Consider the following 20148-nt stretch of genomic DNA (forward strand, 5'->3'; position numbering starts at 1 on the left):
GACCAAGCTGGCACAGGAAGTGGTTTGAGCCATGGTGTGAATTCAGGACTGGATAAATTCATCCAGGGGAGGTTGAGGTTGGATATTAGAAAAATGTTCTTCACCCAGAGGGTGGTGGAGCACTGGAACTGGCTCCCCAGGGAAGCAGCCACGGCGCCAAGCCTGACAGCATTCAAGAAGCATTTGGACAATGCCCTCAGACACGTGGTGTGAATTCTGGGGTTGTCCTATGCTGGGACAGGAGTTGGACTTGATGATCCTTGTGGGTCCCTTCCAACTCGGAACGTTCTGTGATTCTATGACCCCTTTGGACGTTAGTTTATTTTCTCCCCGTTTTTCTGTGCTCCAAAGCAGCACTGCTGCCCTGGCATATTAAAGTAGGTGACCTCAAACTTTGTTTTTAAAAATACCGCATTTTCAGAGGAACTTGCGCTCTTCGTACCTCACACCCCCCCCCCCAACGCTGGGTACCGCGCGGTGCCACAGCAGCTCCGCCGGCCGGCGGGCAGCCCTCTACCTGCCCTGGGGAAAGGCCTCGCCCCTTCGCCCCGCCGGCACCGTTTCCTCGCACACCTTCACAGCGGGCTCCCCCCGCCGCCCCCGCAGCACGCCCTGCCCGCCGGTACCTGCCCGTTCCCGGCCGTGTGGGAGCCGAGCCCCCTCCGGAGCCGGGGGGTGAGGCCGCAGCGCCCGAGGCCCGACCGCCGGGCCGCGCGCCCCGCCCCGCGTCACGTGCGCGGCGTCACGTGCCGCGTGCAGATGGCGGCTGCGGCGGCGCCGCTCGGCGGGAGGCTGCGAGCCTGAGGGGGAGCCGGTGCCGCTGGCCTGGCCCGGCCCGGCCCGGCCCGCTATGGAGGTGTACATCCCCTCCTTCCGCTACGAGGAGAGCGAGCTGGAGCGGGGCTACACGGTGAGAGGCGGCGGGGCGGGAGACCCCCGCGCCTCGGGGGGGCGATGTGGCGGCGGCGAGCGGGGGCCACGCCGGGGCCCAGGCCGCCATGCAAGTGCCGGCCTGAGGGGCCCGCGGGGCGGGACCGCCCTGCCCTGCCCCGACCCGACCCCCTCGGTGCAGGAGCGGTGACCTCGGCACGCCGGGAACCTCCTGCCCCACGCGAGCTTCGTGCTGCGGAGCGGTGGCGGTGGCGACAGCGTCTAGGGCAACGTGGCCAGCGGGTGGGGAGGAGTAGTGCTTCCCTGCCGCTCGGCCCTGCTTAGAGGCCCGTCTGGGCACTGGGTCCGGGTCTGGGGCTCTCCAGCACAGAGGTGGGAGCGACTCTGGTGCAGGGCCAAACGTGATGAAAGGAGTGGGGCATCTCTTGCATGAGGAAAGGCTGAGAAAACTGAGACTGTTCAGGCTGGAGAAGAGAAGGCTCTGGGGATCTCATCACTGTGTACAAATAATCTGAAGGGATGGAATGAGGAAGAGGGAGCCACACTGTTCTCAGCAGTGCCCAGTGAGTGACAGGACAAGTGGCAATGGGCACACATCAAAATGCAGGGAATACCATTTAAACATAAGACAAAACTTTTGTTACCATGAGGGTGGTCAAGCACCAGTACAGGTTGCCCAGAGGACTGTGAAGTCTCCATCCTTTGAGGTTCTCAAAACCTGACTCGACGTGGTCTTGGGCAGCCTGCTCTAGCTGACCCTGCTTGAGCAGAGGAGTTAGCTAGCCTACACAATTTTCAGAGGTCCATTTCAACCGCCTTGGTTTTCTCATCCCATGGTGCTGTTGGGCTGTAACACTTTTCAGCATGTTGCTGGGTGGACACAGGGGATGGTCTGGACCAAAGCCCAGGGTGTTTGACTGAAGGTGGATATTCAAAGCTAGCTTCTCTTATTAAATGTATTTATTTGGTAGTTCTGAGCTGTTAAGAAATACCAGGAAAAAATTCTGATCCTGTAGAATTGCCAGAAGATTGATCCATGTAGGCATAGTTACATGACGCAAGTGCATTTCTCCCTTTCATCTTAGCTGATGCTAATGCTGTATATCCTTTGGTCCTCAGTACTGGCAAGTATTTACAAGCCTCGTAAACCACTTTAGATACATTCATGTGGAAGTGTAACTGCTTAATATTTCTGTCTCTTAGTTGAACTTAAAGGCAAGTGGTCCACTACAACATGTCTATGTGATTTTGGGGAATGAAACCAGCTTTAAAACATTCCGATTGCGTGTGGTTACAATAGCACAGACTGATCCCAGCATGTCCCAGTTGGTCAGGTTAGTTGAAGTGACAGACTGATTTCTAAGATGGACATATTACACAAATAAAATTTTTCATAACTATCTATTTTTAGTATTTGTTTTTAGTGTGTTTTTTATTTATTTAATAGTAATTCTGTAAGTGAATCCTGCTATCTAGAGGATTTGTTTTTTTAAATTTGTAACTGCTAAGCTGTGCAAGCTTCGAAGAAGTAGAAATGAAACTGTCTCTCTAGAAGTCTTTCAAGAAAATTATCTTGAAAGTGGAAATGTTTGATTATTATGGCACTGTTGATTGTTGCAGCACTGTTCCTCTCAGGACACTGGTGATGAGTCAAACTCATGCATCTGAAACTTGCTCTAGCTCAGTAGAGTTTGGTAGTTGTTCCTGTGTGATTACTTTGCCTCTTCAGTCAGATGAGGGGGGTTCTATACCACATCCAATACAAAATTTATCCTGCTTTACACTATCAGATGCATCAGTTCAAGGATTTCCCAGGCCATGAAACTGTACTAGAAGTCATAGCTAAAGTTCCTATGGGTCAGGCATGCTTGTGGGAGAAGATATGGAAGTCTCTTCTGATAATAACATGATGTATTTTCTGATGTTTTAAAGAGCTTGTGGACTATGCATGAGCAAGGCTTATGCTAATTTAATTTTCAGTTTGTTACATTGCTACATAATTTGCATAAGTATTGTTACAAGCATAGAAATTCATGACTAGTGCAAATGAGTAAACTATAAGCCCTCCCTCCAGCAAAACTGAGGTTAATGAGAGCTTACCATTGCTCTGCACTAGCTAGGAAGATACTGTGTAGGCAGAGATAGTTATGTAAGAAAAAACAGTAACATAAGAATTCTTTTGCATTGAGCAAAAAGGTGATTTCATTTGGACAGTTGGAACTTGTGAATGTTTCCGTGTCCAGACCACATCAGCTCTCATTCTTTTGGAGCTCATTATGTGGGGGTTAACAGTCAGAAACTGTGGGTTTGGTAGATACCGCTATAAAATACGAGGATTGCAGGATGTTGAAGACTTTTTGATTAAGTAGAAGTTTCACCAGTTCTGTGCTACCTGAATCTGATGAATTAGAAAAGTTGAGATAAGCTGAGGAAGTGACACTGAAGTATTAAATCTCTTTGAAATGCAACCTTCAAATTAAGGGGGATGGATGGAATCCTGGACTAGTGCAGTGTGTCTGAGTGAAGTATGTTTTTTTCTATGAAATTATATAGGTAATTCAATTTCAGTTGTTTTGCGTTATTGGGCTTATGTATAGGATTAACATTTAAAACAGTATGGTGATGAAGGACAAAGAAAGTGTATACCCCCCCTCAATGAACCTGACTGGCAAACTGGTAAAAACGGACAAGGAAAAGGGTGAGGTACTCAACAACTTTTTTGCCTCAGTCTTCACTGGCAGCCTCTCTTCCCACACCTCTCAAGTGGATGGACCTCAAGGCAGGGACTAGGGGTGCCTACTACTAGGGGTCTCTCCTACTGTAAGAGAAGATCATGTTCCTGACCACCTGAAGAACCTGAACATACGTAAGTCTATGGGATCTGACAAGATGCATCCCAGAGTCCTGAAGGAATTGGCTGATGTAGTTGTCAAGGCACTCTCCATGATATTTGAAAAGTCATGGCAGTCAGGTAAAGTCCCCAGTGACTGGAAAAAGGGAAACATTGCACCCATTTTTAAAAAGAGTAGAAAGGAGGACCCTGGGAACTACCGACCTGTCAACTTCACCTCTGTGCCTGGGAAGATCATGGAACAGATCCTCCTAGAAGCTGTGCTAAGGCACATGGAGGACAGGGAGGTGATTCGAGACAGCCACCATGGCTTCATGAAGGGCAGCTCTTGCCTGACCAATCCAGTGGTCCTTCTATAACGGAGTCACCACATCAGTGGACAAGGGAAAAGCTACGGATGTCATCTATTTGAACTTCTGCAAGGCCTTTGACATGGTCCCCCACAACATCCTTCTCTCTAAATTGGAGAGATACGGATTCGATGGATGGACTCTTCAGTGGATGAGGAATTGGTTGGATGGTCGCACCCGGAGACTAGTAGTTAATGGCTCAATGTCTGGATGGAGATGGGTGACAAGTGCTGTCCCTCAGGGGTCTGTACTGGGACCAGTACTGTTTAATATCTTTATCAGTTACATAGACAGAGGGATTGAGTGAACCCTCAGCGAATTTGCCGGTGTTGACACACTTGAGGGAAGGGATGCCATCCAGAGGGACCTGGACAGGCTTGAGGATTGGGTCCATGTGAACCTCATGAGGTTCAATAAGGCCAAGTGCAAGGTCCTGCACCTGTGTTGGGGCAACACCCAGTATCAATACAGGCTGGGGGATGAAAGCATTGAGAGCAGCCCTGTGGAGAAGGACTTGGGGGTACTGGTGGATCAAAGACTGGACATGAGCCAGCAATGTGCGCTCGCAGACCAGAAAGCCAACTGTATTCTGGGCTGCATCAAAAGCAGCGTGGCCAGCAACTTGAGGGACGGGATTCTGCCCCTCTGCTCTGCTCTGATTAGACCCCACCTGGAGTACTGCGTCCAGCTCTGGGGTCCACAGCACAAGAAGTACACGAACCCGTTGGAGTGGGTCCAGAGGAGGGCCACAAAAATGCTCAGAGGCATGGAACACCTCTGCTATGAAGAAAGGCTGAGAGACTTGTGTTTTTTCATCCTGGAGAAGAGAAAGCTCCAGGGAGACCTTATTGTGGCCTTTCAGTACTTAAAGGGGGATTGTAAGAAAGATGGGGACAGACTTTTTAGTAGGGCCTGTAGGGATAGGACGAGGGGTAACGGTTTTAAACTGAAAGAAGGTAGATTCAGACTAGATATGAGGAAGAAATTTTTTGCGATGAGGGTGATGAGACACTGGAACAGGTTGCCCAGAGACATGGTAGATGCCCTGTCCGTGGAAACATTCAAGGTCAGGTTGGATGGGGCTCTGAGCAACCTGATCTAGTTGAAGATGTCCCTGTTCACTCCAGGGAAGCTGGGCTAGATGAGCTTTAAAGGTCCCTTCCAGCCAAACTGTTCTATGATTGTATAATTCTATGATCACAGGAGTACTGCTTTACACAGTTTATCTTTTATTGTTCTCTTTTCCACAAGTGCTAACTTGCTCAGAATTAAAATGTTTTCTTGGAGTAGCTGAAACAAGAAACTATCCGAGTTGATGTGATTAAGAGCAGAAAAAGATGATGGAGCTTGGGGCAGACAGAAGCTTGCTCACGTGCTGGCTCCCCACCAGCCCAGTAACGTGCCAGGAAATTACAGAGGGTGTCTTCTGCACTGTGACTGTCAGGGGCCATTGCAGAGAAACAGCACTGTAGAACAGGTTTTTGAGAAGTGTGGTGATGGTCGTCCTAGTTTCTTTGCTAGTGACAGTGATGGTGGTGACCTCGTGCATGCAGTGAGAGACTGAGAGTCCTTCGTCTCTGTGGTGGCTCTACATGGCTACCAAAACACGCTTTCCTGACAACTCTGGGTGGCTGGTTCCTTATCTTTAGCAGAACCTTGGATTCAGCCTGCCACTGTGTATTCTCTCTGCGTGGAAAGGAAAAACACAAAAAGAGTGTTTGTCCTTTTCTTTAAGGAAGCTCATTACTAACTTACTGATTTGTTTTCAGCTTGCTTTCCCTGAAACCTGTTGTTTAAGATTATTTTCTTTTTCTCCTTAGTATGGCTAGGCAGCATTGGGAAAGTGGAATGGACAGAGACCGATCAAGCACCAGCTAGTTGTAGAAAGAGAGTGCCATTCTGGGAAGAGGGTGGAAGTGACTTGCCACAGAAACTGGAAACTTCTCTCTAGCTTCAAAGGGAAACTACAGAGAAATTAAGAAATAGAAAAGGTGGGGTGTTGACCAGTGAAAAGTCGGTTTGGGGAAAGAAAAGATTAGAAAGAAAAAAGAGGGAAAAGACTATAAAGCAACACTTGAGATGGGGCTCTGTCAACAAAGTAAATGGTAAATGGGAAACTCACTTCTTTCAGTCTTTGTCTCAGGAGCTCAGCTTTACTAAAACAATCTTCCTCTGATATAAAACCTTGAAAGCCTTTTTTCCACCACCATCCCCTGCCCCGCACCCCGCCCTCCACCGAAAAAAAATAGAGTAAACTTGCACTTGTTCCAGTTCTCTTTGGGGTATACATAAAATGGTGAAATACAGAATAAGGAAAATGTCTTTTCTCCTTGTGGACAATTAGATTTCATTGTCAGTTTAAATTGATGACACTAGCTTCCAAACTATTGAGCCTGTGCTAATAAATGCAACAGTTGTTCATAATTTGGCAGTGGATGACCTTTAAATGTAGACGCTTTCTAAGGATGTCCCTAGGGAACAATTCAACTTCGAAATGACACCCATGTGTTCTTGTCATCATTTAAATATGCTCCCTTTGTCAATAACAGAATAATAAATACTAGTTAGATTTCTAAAGTTGATTCAGATGCTAGGAAACTTACTGAATAAATTAGTGTACGTTTGATTTATATTGACCAAAAGAATTTTACAGTGGTATATTGCAGGTCAAGGTGACATACATTTAAATGTGTTGTAGAGCAGAGGGCATACTTGACTGACACATGTGCTTACTACGTTTTAATTAACACTTCCAATACTACTCCCCAAGTTGCTCCTGGAGTTGCAAATGTTGTCGAAGTAAGATATGATAGGTAAGATCCTAAAGTACTGTGGATTTTTTGAAAGTCCATAGACTTTACCTCTGTAGAAGAAGTGGTTTAATTACAAGGCTATGCTGTTGTTTATGGAAGCATAAAACTACAAGAATTAAAGTTTGGTATAGTTTATATATTTCAGCATTCTTTACTGTTAATGTGCATAGAGTCAAAAAGGGAAGTTGTTAGATGTTCTTCCATATGAAGCGTAAGAGGAAGCCACAATAGCAAGTCATAAATGTGAAAGATGAAGGGGGGATATTTATAAATATTGTAGTTATAAAGCATGGAAGGAGTAATTATGTGAATGAGTTTATGTAAAAATCGTTTGAAGTATTACTATTCTAACCCTTTAACTGAGTCTCTGGACTGTGTGAACTTGGGTAGTTTTAGAAAAGCTGAATGGGCTCTGTGTGCCTTGAGTGCTGGAGCGAGTCCAGAGAAGGGCAACAAAGCTGGTGAAGGGTCTGGAGGGTATGTCCTGTGAGGAGCGGCTGAGGGAACTGGCATTGTTTAACCTGGAGAAAAGGAGGTTCAGGGGAGACCTTATCGCTCTGTACAACTACCTGAAAGGAGGATTTAGCGGGGTGGGCGTCAGCCTCTTCTCCCAGACAACTACTGACAGGACTAGAGGACATAGCCTCAAGCTGTGCCAGGGAAGGTTCAGGTTAGACATTAGGAAAAATTTATTCACAGAAGGGGTTATTAGGCATTGGAATGGGCTACCCAGGGAGGTGGTGGGGTCACCATCCCTGGAGGTGTTTAAGAAGAGACTGGATGTGGCACTTAGTGCCATGGTCTAGTTAACAACAGTGGTGTTGGGTCAAAGGTTGGCGTCAGTGATCCCAGAGCTCTCTTCCAACCTGATTGATTCTGAGTATGAAATTTGCTGACATGAAGATATCTTGCTTACCAGTCTGGCTTGTACAAGCTCACCAAGTGTCACCTTGTGTCACAAGTCCTATTGAAATCATTGACAGACCAGTTACTCCAAGTTTAAGGAAGTTAAACAGAAATATTAGATCTGTTAGATCAATTAGACTTTTTTATTATCTTATGGTCTTCATAGAGAATTTTTAGATGTCCTGGTGTCTCCACAAGGAAGTCAGAGTAGGTCTGTACAGGTACTTTTCTCTCTTACATGGGAAGCTGAAGAGCATAAAGATAATTTGACAGATGCCAATTATTCTGTAATGTCAGAAAAATGCTATATGAGACCATTGTTTTTTTCAGTTCCAATGAAGGAGCATGTATTAGTGGAAGAAATAGACCCAATAATTTAGGCCAAAGATTGCTGTTATTGAAAATACTTCTTTCTTGTGCAGTGATGGTTAAATTTCTTTCCTCCAGTCAGTTTTCCTATTGACAGACTTAAAGTCAGTTATATGAAACTGACCACCTGGTATGCAACAGTAACTTGAAGAGTATAAAGTAAGACACAGAATTTTGCAGTTCACATGAAGGCAGCTAAGGCAGAGACTGGAAAAAGGTAAAACCAAAGTGAAAAACTGACTGAATGTATACATAACAACCAAAACTACCTTCAGCTCTAAAGATGTATAAATAGGAAATCAGATGCTTTTGGGTGTTGAAGCTGCCACCAGTACAGCTAGAGTAAGTAATTTATAGGAAATGACAGCCAAACCTCCACTGCATCTTCCATTTAGTATATTAGTTATTTGTATGTCACAGTGTTTGTGGGTCCCAGTTAAGACCAGGGCCGCTAGGTGACAGTTGTTGAATTGTTTACATGTTACACAGGGTTTCAAAAATCACTCTTGAAAGGGGTTGCCTACCCTTGGTAATACTTGTTTGCCTGATGAGATGCTGCGAAAAGTAATGTCTCTCCAAAATGGTGGTATTATTGTTTAACTACTTAGCTCTTTAATGTAGCAAAAATAGCGTAAAACTTCTGTGAAAGTCTTTTCTCCCACTAGCCTACCTTGAAAACTGTGAGGTAGAATTACTGATGTTCATTATTTTATTTTTTTATATTCCTTGTCTCCTCCTGTAATTGATTCACTTTTTTAAAATAGAATCCCTTTTTATACCAGAGCAGAGGTATTCATGTGCTGCAGTATCTTCAAATCGGAAAATAATGAAATATAAAGCTTTCCTATCATCTTTTACATAAGGACTAAGAAAGAATCTTGATTATGTGGTGAAACAATCAATTGTTCAGCAGCAAGTTTGTATTGATTACAGCAAACTGCTTTTGTGGAAAGTGACCATATGTACTTCAGCTAACTGCCTTTACTTCTGGTCTTGCACAGGGTTCTGTTTCTTTGCATATAGAAGATAACTTTGCATATAAAAAGACATATCTTCCATACTCTTTACTTAGTAATCAAGCTCTTTCCAGGAATAGGACTCCCTCGTCATGCATCTTGCAGTCAAGCTGTGATGATAATTACAATCTAACTTTCTTGTTCTTTTGAGATGTGGAAACATAAGGAATGGTCTTCATATTAATCGTAAATTAATGGACTAATAGATTTATAGTAATGTCAGGGAATGTTATGAAAATATTTACTTTGCTTGAAAGATGTGAAGAAATGGATATCCAGGAAAAAAACACAAAACAAATTTGAAGTTGAACGCTATGCCATTATAGAATCAAAAAATATATTAGTCTATTGCTTTTCTGATTTCTTTCAAATTCAAAGAAAAATTATGTCCCATGATGACATACACTACATGAAACTCCAAAACGCTCCATTCTTAAAAGCAAGTTAGAGACATTTAAAAGCTATTTAAAAGATATTTAATTAAATATCCGTTCTCCATCTAAAAGCCAAAGCCCTAGCTTCCGTTTTAATGTTGTAGTGAGGGAGCATAAAAAGTCAGTAAATACTGAAAACGTCTATTTTTGGTATTGAATAGAAAATGTCAGAGGCCTTTCCTTTTGCTGAGCGCTCAGAATGTGGATGTGATTGTTAGGAGTACGGTCTTAGCACTATTTCCTCTGCATGTTTTAGAAATTCCTGTTTGACACAGAGATTACAAAGCTCAAGTAGATTCTGAAATATGGCTGAATATGCTCTTTTAAATTTCCTTTCCATATTTCTCCTCTATATCAAAATCTTTCCCTTTGGTAGTTTTGGTTTTACCTTCCCTTGGCAGAAATGTTACCATGTCAGAGTTCCAGGTTTTGCCATAAATTCTTAGTGCCAGTTGGAAAGAGGGAAAGAATATTTTTAGGTGTGTTTTAAAACAACTTGGTAAGAACTTATTGGTAGTGTTATTGAGGATAGTAATTGTCTCCTCTCAAAGACAACCCTTATGTTGGACTGAATTAGAGACAAAGTAGGAGAATATACTCTAAGTTCAGCACTTTCAGCTAAGAAGTCCTTTAACATTTTCTCTTTACCTTTTGGTGCCTACTTCCTAGTATATATTTATCTGAAAAGTAAACGTAAGGAGAATACATTAATGGGAATCAGAAACAGGTTTAAGCTACTTGGTAGAATCAGTTTTTCTCTATGTGCATTTAGTCTTAATATTTGAATTTTTCCTTTACTACTAGATGGTTTGTGTCTAATTGTAGCTTCAGAAAACCTCTAAACATAATTTTAAGGGTGAAAAAAACTGGTACCATCTGGTTTGTAATACAGAACACCAAATTAAAAGCCTGATTTTTGCCTAGACTGTGGGAGAGGGAAGGAAATTTCTTCTGAAAGGCAAATGTTCTGTAAACTAAGAAAAGATGACTGGAAGTTAGTTCCTTAAACCATGAAAGGCACTGCTTTTTCTTTTGCCTTTTTTATTCTGTTTTTTAAGTGTGAGTGTTATGAATGTCATTACTCTCCTTAAATTCAGTGGAGAGGATAATACGAGTAACACAAAACTTTCCAACTGCCTATGTGTTTAAATAATATGTTTTGTGAACTGATACAGAAAATGCAGTTACTTTAGTTTTGAAGTGTGCTTGGTGTCTGGGAAAGAACTGGCAACATGCTGCACATTTTTCTACTTGCCAACTAAATTGTCAAAAATTGCTGATTTGAAAGGGGGTAAAAACCTGCTTAAAGTAATCACAGATATAATTGTTATCTGTTAAGGGCTAAGAACTTAATGCCCCATTTCTCAAATGAGTTTTTACAGTAATGAGATAGCTGTATCACACTCCTAAGTGAAAAGCTCATGAACTTGCCTGCATGGTTATTTCCAACCTCTACTCTTCTAACAAGCTCACGAAGTGTTGTTGCTTATAAAAGTGGAAAATGGACCTGATAAAAATGTTTAGTCTGCAGGGCTGTGTTTTATTTATCATATCACAAAAGAACAATGTTTTGTTGCATCATGGTCAAAATAGAAGCGACCTTGCTTGTTCATGAGTGCTCAAAGCCTAGAGATAAGAGGCAAAATAATAGAGTACACTAGAAAGAGTGTAGTGTAATTATTTGTGGCTTGTCAAGTGAAGCCCTCTAAGGCCCCAAGTGATTCAAATCTGGGAACTCTGCACAGTTCTGTACACTAACCGTAGCCAGCATCAGAGAAATCTCACCCAGCTTCTCCGACAGTACTGAAATTGCATCAGTTTGTCATGCACTGAGCATGCCAGCTTCACACAATATCATTTGCTTGCAAATGGGCCTGGCCCCAAGACCCTGAGACACATTCTTTGGTATCTGACTCTTGGCCTGTGATTTGTCATGTCTCTAGTGCTATCAGCGTAAAGTAATTTTAATAGATTCTGATGGTTTGCTTGTGGAAGGTAAAGAATGCACTACAGATTGTGTCAGGTAGCTTTCTATGGCATGTAGCATGGTAGAGGCCCTCATGATGGTGATAGCCAAACAAAGAGTGTGGAGAAATGAGAGCCCTATTTTGAGTGGTATTTAAGGCTCCCCTTCTCAACACCCTGCTGTGGACATCCTTGCTAAGTCAGCAGGTTCAAGAACTTAGCAGCTCAACAAAGCAGTGTTATTTGTGCTTAAGTGTTGTTTACAGATGGAACATATAGCCAAAAATTAGTTGCTTTGTTTCTCCCTGTTCAAAAGGAGAAGTTCATGAGATGTGTAAAAATGTTAACTAATTTCCAGGGACTAAACTATATATTTTTTTTTTCTTGATGTTTAACTCTGTATTAATTGTTTGAAGCTTTAGTACTCTCTAAATAAAATCACTGTATTTTTTAGCAAGTATGTTCTGTTAAAAAAAAAAAAAGCTTGTACAATTTATACTAAAATGTATCATGTATAAAATTAAATAAATATGATCTAGAATATAAATTCCTGAATAATTTCTTCATAGATTTTAATTGCAGTAGTTATTTGACAATTATTGGGTTTGGTGGTGTCAAAGGAAGAGTAAAAAAATGCCACTACACCACTGAGATGAGATTATTTTGCCATTGACAACTCTGATCTTTGCATCATTTTTTTCAGCTGACTTCCTTAATGATTACTACTTTGGTGTTGGAGCCTGCAGCATAGAGCTCCAGAATTCTGCTGACACCAATCAATTAATGTGAAGGTGTTAATGTTAGAGATTTCATCTAAGAAACATTCAAAACCGTATCAGTAATCTGTTCTTAAAAACTGTCAGATCATTGAATCTTGTTATTTTGAACATGTTAGTTTGGGTTAACAAAGATTTTTGTGGAGAGCCAAAAAAAAAAAAATTTAGTGAATCCTGTGGGAAGAGCAGATTTTTATTCAGTTATTGTACATTAGTATAGCATACATGCAAATGCCTTAATGTTTAACAAACTGTTTTAAAATATGTTCTCATTAATATTTATGGTATCTCTGAGGAATTTATAAAAATGCTTGAGCACAAACTATTTCTTTTTAGTTTTACCTAGGGAATTTCTGACAGCAATGTAACTCTGAGCACCCCGCTAGCAAGTTTGTGCAAGTCTGCCACTTTCTTTCCCACTGTACCTTCCACATTTGCTTAGCAGTTTTGCATAGCTAAGCAAAATTTTAAAGTGAGCCTGCATATTTTCCTTTTCTGTTCCAAATATATTCAGAAAAATACTGTTATGTTATACAGTTTCTTAGAGAAATTCTGGGTTATGATCAGAATTCACTGTTCAATATTGCACATAAAAAGAAGGAAAGTTTATTTTTAAGCTCAATGTAGACCAACTTTTGAAACTATATTTTGCTTTTATTTCTTGGTGTTTTTTGTAGGAAGACTTCTTAAAACAATGTAGATTTTTGTGATGTGCTAGCTTATGTGCTTACTAATGTTATTTGTGCATTAGTAAAACAGTTCTGCCTTATTTCTTAGTTACAAAATGTGGTTGATTGTGGGAAGTACAAGTCAGTTGAATCCAGTGAGCATGCTGTTAACACAAGTTTTGTTTGTACTGAAGGCAACCTAAGTCAGTTGCCACTAAGCAAATATCAAAACCACCAAAGTATTGTGGTCAGTGTAATCTCCTTATATTCAGATAGGGACAGAACATAGACATGCATGCACACGCGTGTGTTTATACGTAGGTGGGCACAGGTACACAGAAGCACATTCATATGTGAACAATTGAAGTTTGGTTTTATTGCAGAGGGGTCTATTTGAGGTCCAGTATGAGTTGATGTTTTAATGACCTGGATGATAAAATGTGTGTCTTTACTTAAAATTGCTATCAACACCAAGGTGGAAGTGACTGTGAACATGCTTGAGGACAAGAGTAGAATTAAAAATAATTTTGGTGAATTGGAAAGATTATTTAAGAAAGGAAATGGGGGTGCTAGTTCAAAAGGAACTGGTGCCAAGTGCTGTATTTATCAAAAATAATCAGTAGCATGGAGTAAGATCCAACAGATTAGGTAACAGATATTCCTGAAATATCTGGGGTTTATTGTGCATTGCAAGGTGGCCATGTCACTGATGTCATGCTGTTGCAGAAAAGGCATGTTGGGGTTTCAAAAGATGAATGTAAAAAAGAGGTCAATGATGAGGAGTGTATACTAAGCATGGAGTACTATGTCCAATTTTAGGTACTGCATTCTAAGAAACACGTGAGTGCATGGGAAAAAGTGTCCGCAGCAGAAGGCAGTGTAGGAGGAAATATGACATGTTACACTGATTTCTGCATCTCTGATCAGTGTGAAATATAGCAGGGGCTGCTTAGATTGAAAAGGAAACAGCAGGAACTTCGTAACAATCCTCAGTAACATTAAAGGCTGTTGAAAAAAATTGCTAGATGGGTAGCTTATTAAGAGGTGGCAAGATTGGTGGCTTAGCTGTGAAGCAGAAAGCAGCACAGGGACAGGAGTGACAGGAGTCCTGATCAGAGCTCTGAATCTCCAACCTCAGTCCACCCATTGGTCCTCATCTGTCTGTTGAAAAAGGAGATAGGCACATTTTTATAGGAGTGGAAAGCCACGCAGGAGCCGTTGCCAGAGTTAACACCTGAAGAGCACAGACCTCAATCCTGTCTTCTGAAGAGGCATGAAGGTAGAGCGTACAAGTTTGGAAAGTTAGAAAGCTCTTCAGGTTTACTAATGACAGAAATAACAAAAACCAAGCGGTTTATGCCGCTTATTCCCAAAATATTTTCTAACAGAATCACACAGAATCAATCAGGTTGGAAGAGACCTCTGGGATCGAGTCCAACCGTTGCCCTGACACCACCATGTCAACTAGACCATGGCACTAAGGGCCATGTCCAGTCTTTTCTTAAACATATCCAGAGATGGTGACTCCACCACCTCCCTGGGCAGCCCATTCCAATGTCTAATAACCCTTTCTGTAAAGAAATTCTTCCTAATGTCCAACCTGAACCTCCCCTGGTGAAGCTTGAGGCTGTGTCCTCTTGTCCTATCGCTAGTTGCCCGGGAGAAGAGGCCGACTCCCACTTCACTACAGCCTCCCTTCAGGTAGTTGTAGACTGCAATAAGGTCACCTCTGAGCCTCCTCTTCTCCAGGCTAAACAACCCCAGCTCCCTCAGCCGTTCCTCATAGGACAGACCCCCCAGACCCTTCACCAGCTTGGTCGCCCTCCTCTGCACTCGCTCCAACACCTCAACATCTTTCTTGAAGTGTGAGCCCACAACTGGACACAGGATTCAAGATGCGGCCTCACCAGTGCCGAGTAGAGAGGGACGATCACTTCCCTAGACCGGCTGGCTACACTATTCCTAATGGAGGCCAGGATGCCATTGGCCTTCTTGACCACCTGGGCACACTGCTGGCTCATGTTTAGCTGGCTGTTGATCAGCACCCCCAGGTCTCTCTCCACTGGGCCGCTCTCTAACCACTCTTCCCCCAGCCTGTAGCGCTGCATGGGGTTGTTGCGGCCGAAGTGTAAGACCCGGCACTTGTTCTTGTTGAACCTCATGCCGTTGGTCTCAGCCCATCTATCTAACCTGTCCAGATCCCTCTGTAGGGCCTTCCTACCCTCCAGCAGATTGACACTCCCACCCAGCTTGGTGTCATCTGCAAATTTACTGAGGGTGCACTCAGTTTTCAGGAGCTGATCAAAGACTTGTATTTTTTAAAAGAGTATTTCAAGGGGATTTGCAGGACAGCCATTGTTGCCAAGTTACATACCTTTATCTGCAGAACTTACTGTAGGTATCACCTAATCTTACATATGGCTAATGAATTAGTCAGGTACATACTTTTAAGTTCGTGGGATGAGCTGCTGTTTGTCAGTGTGTGCGTCGGTGCTCAAAGATTTATGTCATCTCCTTTTCCTGATGTTTCTCACACATTCACTGATAATGCAGATCTTGTCTCTGCCCTGATGCAGGAGGCATTATGTGATGACTCTCAGCAGAGTTCTTGTGTGCTTATTCCCATGTGCTTTCTGTTGGGCACTGACGTGCTCCATTGTGTTGCAGACCATGTACTTTGCCAGAAGTTGCAAACAGAGCAAGGCAATACAGTAGTGCTCTGCCACCTGCCACTGTAGTCCCTTCTTGCTCCTCTTAGCCAGAGACATCCACAGATAGTTTAGCATCACTTAATTCTTGATATACATAATTCATTTATTGCTCATGTTTAAATGTAGCTTTTTGCCCTTAACACCAAGGAAATGATCAAAGAATCTTCTGCAGCTCCTGCAAGAGTAATGCCTTAAAACAGAAGGCTTGGTGCAAAATACTGAGTGTATGGCAGTATGTGGTGATGTGCCTCTTTCCCAAACACTAAATATAAACCCCTTGTGTTTCACTGTTGTCCTTGGTGTTAGCAGGATGTTTGATGGTAACTGATTTAAAAATGCCTAGTATGCAAGAATCATGGTCACTAACAAGGAACATGATTACAGTGAAAAAATTCTATTCATCATGGTTCAGGCAGGCAATTTCTGTATTTCTTAAGGTAGCAGAGTGAGGTTATGGTGGGCAGTGTGGTAAGTAGGCAACAAGAGTCAACATTTACTGAGGCCCCAGTTACAAACCCATTTTTACCTCCTGCATTACAACCGTTCTTAATTTCTAGTTTGTAGATAGTAAAACATGATTCCATTTACAGATCGTGAGCAGACTTGCAGAAGAGCATTGGGGATTAGTTTATTATTCCCTAGGGAAAGGCAAGATAGTAGCCAGGTAACCTATCTGATGGCTGACATACATTGACTGTCAGCCTTTTGGAGGCCTCAGTGCTGGATCACCCAAACACTGGAAACAGAAGATTTAACTTTGATTACTGACTAACGTCTCGGCATTGTGGCTGGTTTTAACCTGAGAGCTCAGTGCGTGCACAGACTGCCCAGCCACTAGCACGGGGCAGAAGAGACAAGGTACCATGAGAGCATACTCTGAGAAGGAGCTGGGTGTGGAAATCCCCAAGTCAGCCAAATATGCCTGTACACCCATGCAGTCACAGCGTGGCTTTGTACTGCTATACAGAGGTCAGGGCTTTGAAATTAATACAGATAAAAAGCTGTAGTTTGATCAGAGCTGCCTACTGATGTAGTAGTACGTCTGGTACTGAAGCTGGTTTGGCAATAGCTTTGGCATTGTGTTACTTTCAACTACCACAGAGAGGGAATAGGACTTTCTAATAGACTCAAGGCCCTTCTCTTGGTCCAGACAGCTTGGAAATGTAAAAAGTCCCCTTTCACAGAATTGTAGAATGGTTTGGGTTGGAAGGGACCTTTAAAAATCATCTAGTCCAACCCTGTGCCGTGGGCAGGGACATCTTTCACTACATGGGGTTGCTGACTAGGTCCAACCTGATCTTTAGCACTTCCAGTGATAGGATATCCATGACGTCTCTGGGCAACCTGTTCCAGTGTCTCACCACCTTCATCGTAAAAAAAATTCTTCCTTATGTCTAATCCAACTCTCCCCTCTTTTAGTTTAAAACCGTTGGCCCTTGTCCTGTCACTACAGGCCTTGGTAGAAAGTCTGTCCTCATCTTTCTGATAGGCCCTCTTTATATATTGAAAGGCCACAATAAGGTCTCCCTAGAGACTTCTCCAGGATGAAAAAACAACTCTCTCAGCCTTTCTTCATAGCAGAGGTGTTCCATGCCTCTGAGCATTTTTGTGGCCCTCCTCTGGACCCACTCCAACGGGTTTGTGTACTTCTTGTGCTGTGGACCCCAGAGCTGGACGCAGTACTGCAGTTGGAGTCCCACAAAAGCAGAGTAGAGGGACAGATTCTCCTCCCTCGACCTGCTGGCCACGCTGCTTTTGATGCAGCCCAGAATACAGTTGGCTTTCTGGTCTGCGAGCGCACATTGCTGGCTCACGTCCAGCCTTTCATCCACCAGTACCCCCAAGTCCTTCTCCACAGGGCTGCTCTCAATGCCTTCATCCCCCAGCCTGTATTGATACTGGGTGTTGCCCCGACCCAGGTGCAGGACCTTGCACTTGGCCTTGTTGAACCTCATGAGGTTCATGTGGACCCAATCCTCAAGCCTGTCCAGGTCCCTCTGGATGGCGTCCCTTCCCTCAAGCAAATCAACTGCACCGCTCAGCCTGGTATTTGGTTCCGTTCTGTGTTTAGATGGCACTTACAAGGCCTGGAATCAAACATGAGCTAGACCGACCACAACAATGCTAGAATGCTTGCTCACTGAATAGTGCCAAGATCTTGAGAAATAAGTTATTAATTATCTCTTGAGGCATTAAGCCCAAAGGGATTGATTAAGTTGTACATGGACAGCATTATTTCTTGAATTCCTTGACTTTGGAGTGCTTGACTTTTAACCTCAGTGTTCTTTTGTTGTGTTTTTTTTGACGTAATAATGTCTAATTTTATACTTTTTACAGTGGATGTTCTAGTACTCTGTATTTCAGTGAAAACAATAGCAAAGTTCACTGTATAGTTTTGGAAAAAAAAGAAGCTGAGTTAACAGGCTTCTTAAATATTTTATAGCATGTCACTGGTTTTCTCTTTTATTCTCCTTTTTGTAACATTGTAAATATTTAAATATGGCTCCCAAAAATAAAATCTCTATAAAATGTTGAGCTCCTGTTGAACGCTCTAGGGATTTGGTGTGGTAAGTTAGAACTGGTTGAATGCATTTTAAAAGTAACTTTTGGTTGTAATTGTTTGCTTCAACAACTTTGACTAGTGGCCAGAAGAGGCAGGGCATACATCAGCCTGCTGGTGACCATGGGGAAGCTCTGAGGTCCATGTTCTGCCTCCGGGTTCCAGCTACTCCAGAGCAGCTGGGACAAGGGACATCTTTTGTAAGCTCCCAGTATCAGCACGTATTGAGCAACACTTGACTGACTTGATTTGGATACAGTGGGAATTTGCAGTCACTACACAATATTCCTTTTAATTTGCAGGGATTTCGAAGCAGAGAGAGAAGGCTGGATTTATACTTCTATTGCTTAAGCTTTCTAAGCAAAGGTTTCCTTCAGGAGTGGGAATTAGCACTGCTTTTTCCTACTAGATTCTTGGAATTAATCCTGGCTGAAATGAAGTCAGAGGCAAATGTTTGGTTAATCTCCTGCACACTTTATATTGTAATCATATATGTGTTATTAAAAAGCCCAATGGTTAAAGAAATGCACTTAGAATTCACACTTCGCATAAGCTTTGCTGTTTGCTAGTTGTTGATGATCCTAGCTGGGTACTGATTTCACGCTTAAGTGTGTATATGTGTGTCTAATATATATATTTATTAAAAATAAGAGGACATTCATCACTTCAAATGAACAGCCATACTCTTCTTTTATTAATCTGCAAGTGTACTCATATTAGTGTTAAGATCTGGAACTGATAATTAGATACTTCTGTGACCTTGCTTTTTATATATAAAATAAAAGAGTAGCAAGCACAGTCTGATTCATGGAGGCTTATTGTCATAATTGCTATTCATGTTTACTTGGGAAAGTAGGGCAAGTATGCTTTTTTTCTCATTTAAAACATCTAGTAGACTGAAGTTTGTTTCTCCTGGGTGTTTTTTAAGAAAATTTTTGGAAAAAATTGAAACTCTTCATAATAATGTGGCTTTCAGCTGTAGATACTGGTATATGGTAAACATTCTTCACAAGCCATTCACTTGATTATTTTGTTATTTATAATAACAAGAATGAATGATTAAAAGTCCATAGAAAGCACTGGAGTATTTTTACCTCTACTGAGTAATTAGTATTAGTCATTCTGTAACTTGAATAAGGTATGCATGCTCTTTATCTGAGGATTGTCTGTGTAAGTTAGCTCAGGTTCACTCCTTGGAGTGATGGTTTTTGTCGGTTTGTATCTTTGCTGGGGTGCCTAGCAGACCAGTAGGGGTCACTCTATGCATTGAATTTAGGAAATATGTAGGTAATTTTAATTACTTTTTTAATTGCATGTGCTAGCACACTTGAAAATAATAAATCCTAGAGAATAATTGTACTCATTATTTATTATATTATTCTATTGTCTTTGAGTTGGGAGTAACTGTACATATAATAGTTAACATTTTATAAGCTAACTGCAAAGCATGGATATGTCAGACACTGGATGTGTAATGTTACAGTTTCAGGAGAGTCTGACTTTGAGACAGTCTTCACAGTTTGCTGAAAAACTGAGTGTGCTGAAAATAAAGTGGTTCTGGTTGGAGCTGTCGTATTTCCATGACCTAACACAATAAAGAGTTTGGAAAGTCTGGTGAGGCAGGTCAATGGGCCACGTAAATGCTTCAGTAATGTTTTGTTCCATTTCACTCAAAAAACAAACTTTAAGGCCATTTTAACAGGTCGAGCGGAAAGATACCAAGCATGTTTTTCCTTCTAAAATGTGCATCTATTAAATGAAATAGATGGCTGATAATATCCGGCTTTTCTGAGTTGAGCAGTTAATCATGCAACTAGTTGATAATCAATGTGGTCACT

The 20148-nt window shown here is 42.2% G+C and overlaps 1 protein-coding gene across 1 annotated transcript in view; it reads left to right on the plus strand.

Annotated features, from left to right (window-relative positions):
• Positions 1 to 746: 746 nt before the first annotated feature.
• Positions 747 to 20148, plus strand: part of SNX24 (sorting nexin 24) — a 99545-nt gene continuing 80143 nt past the window's right edge. Inside the window, exon 1 of the mRNA XM_068422830.1 lies at positions 747 to 910. Within this exon, the coding sequence (XP_068278931.1) occupies positions 851 to 910 (60 nt within the window). The 5' untranslated portion in view covers positions 747 to 850. The remainder of the gene's footprint in view (positions 911 to 20148) is intronic.

Source organism: Nyctibius grandis, chromosome Z (genome assembly GCF_013368605.1).
Source record: "Nyctibius grandis isolate bNycGra1 chromosome Z, bNycGra1.pri, whole genome shotgun sequence".
NCBI classification, from domain to species: Eukaryota; Metazoa; Chordata; class Aves; order Nyctibiiformes; family Nyctibiidae; genus Nyctibius; species Nyctibius grandis.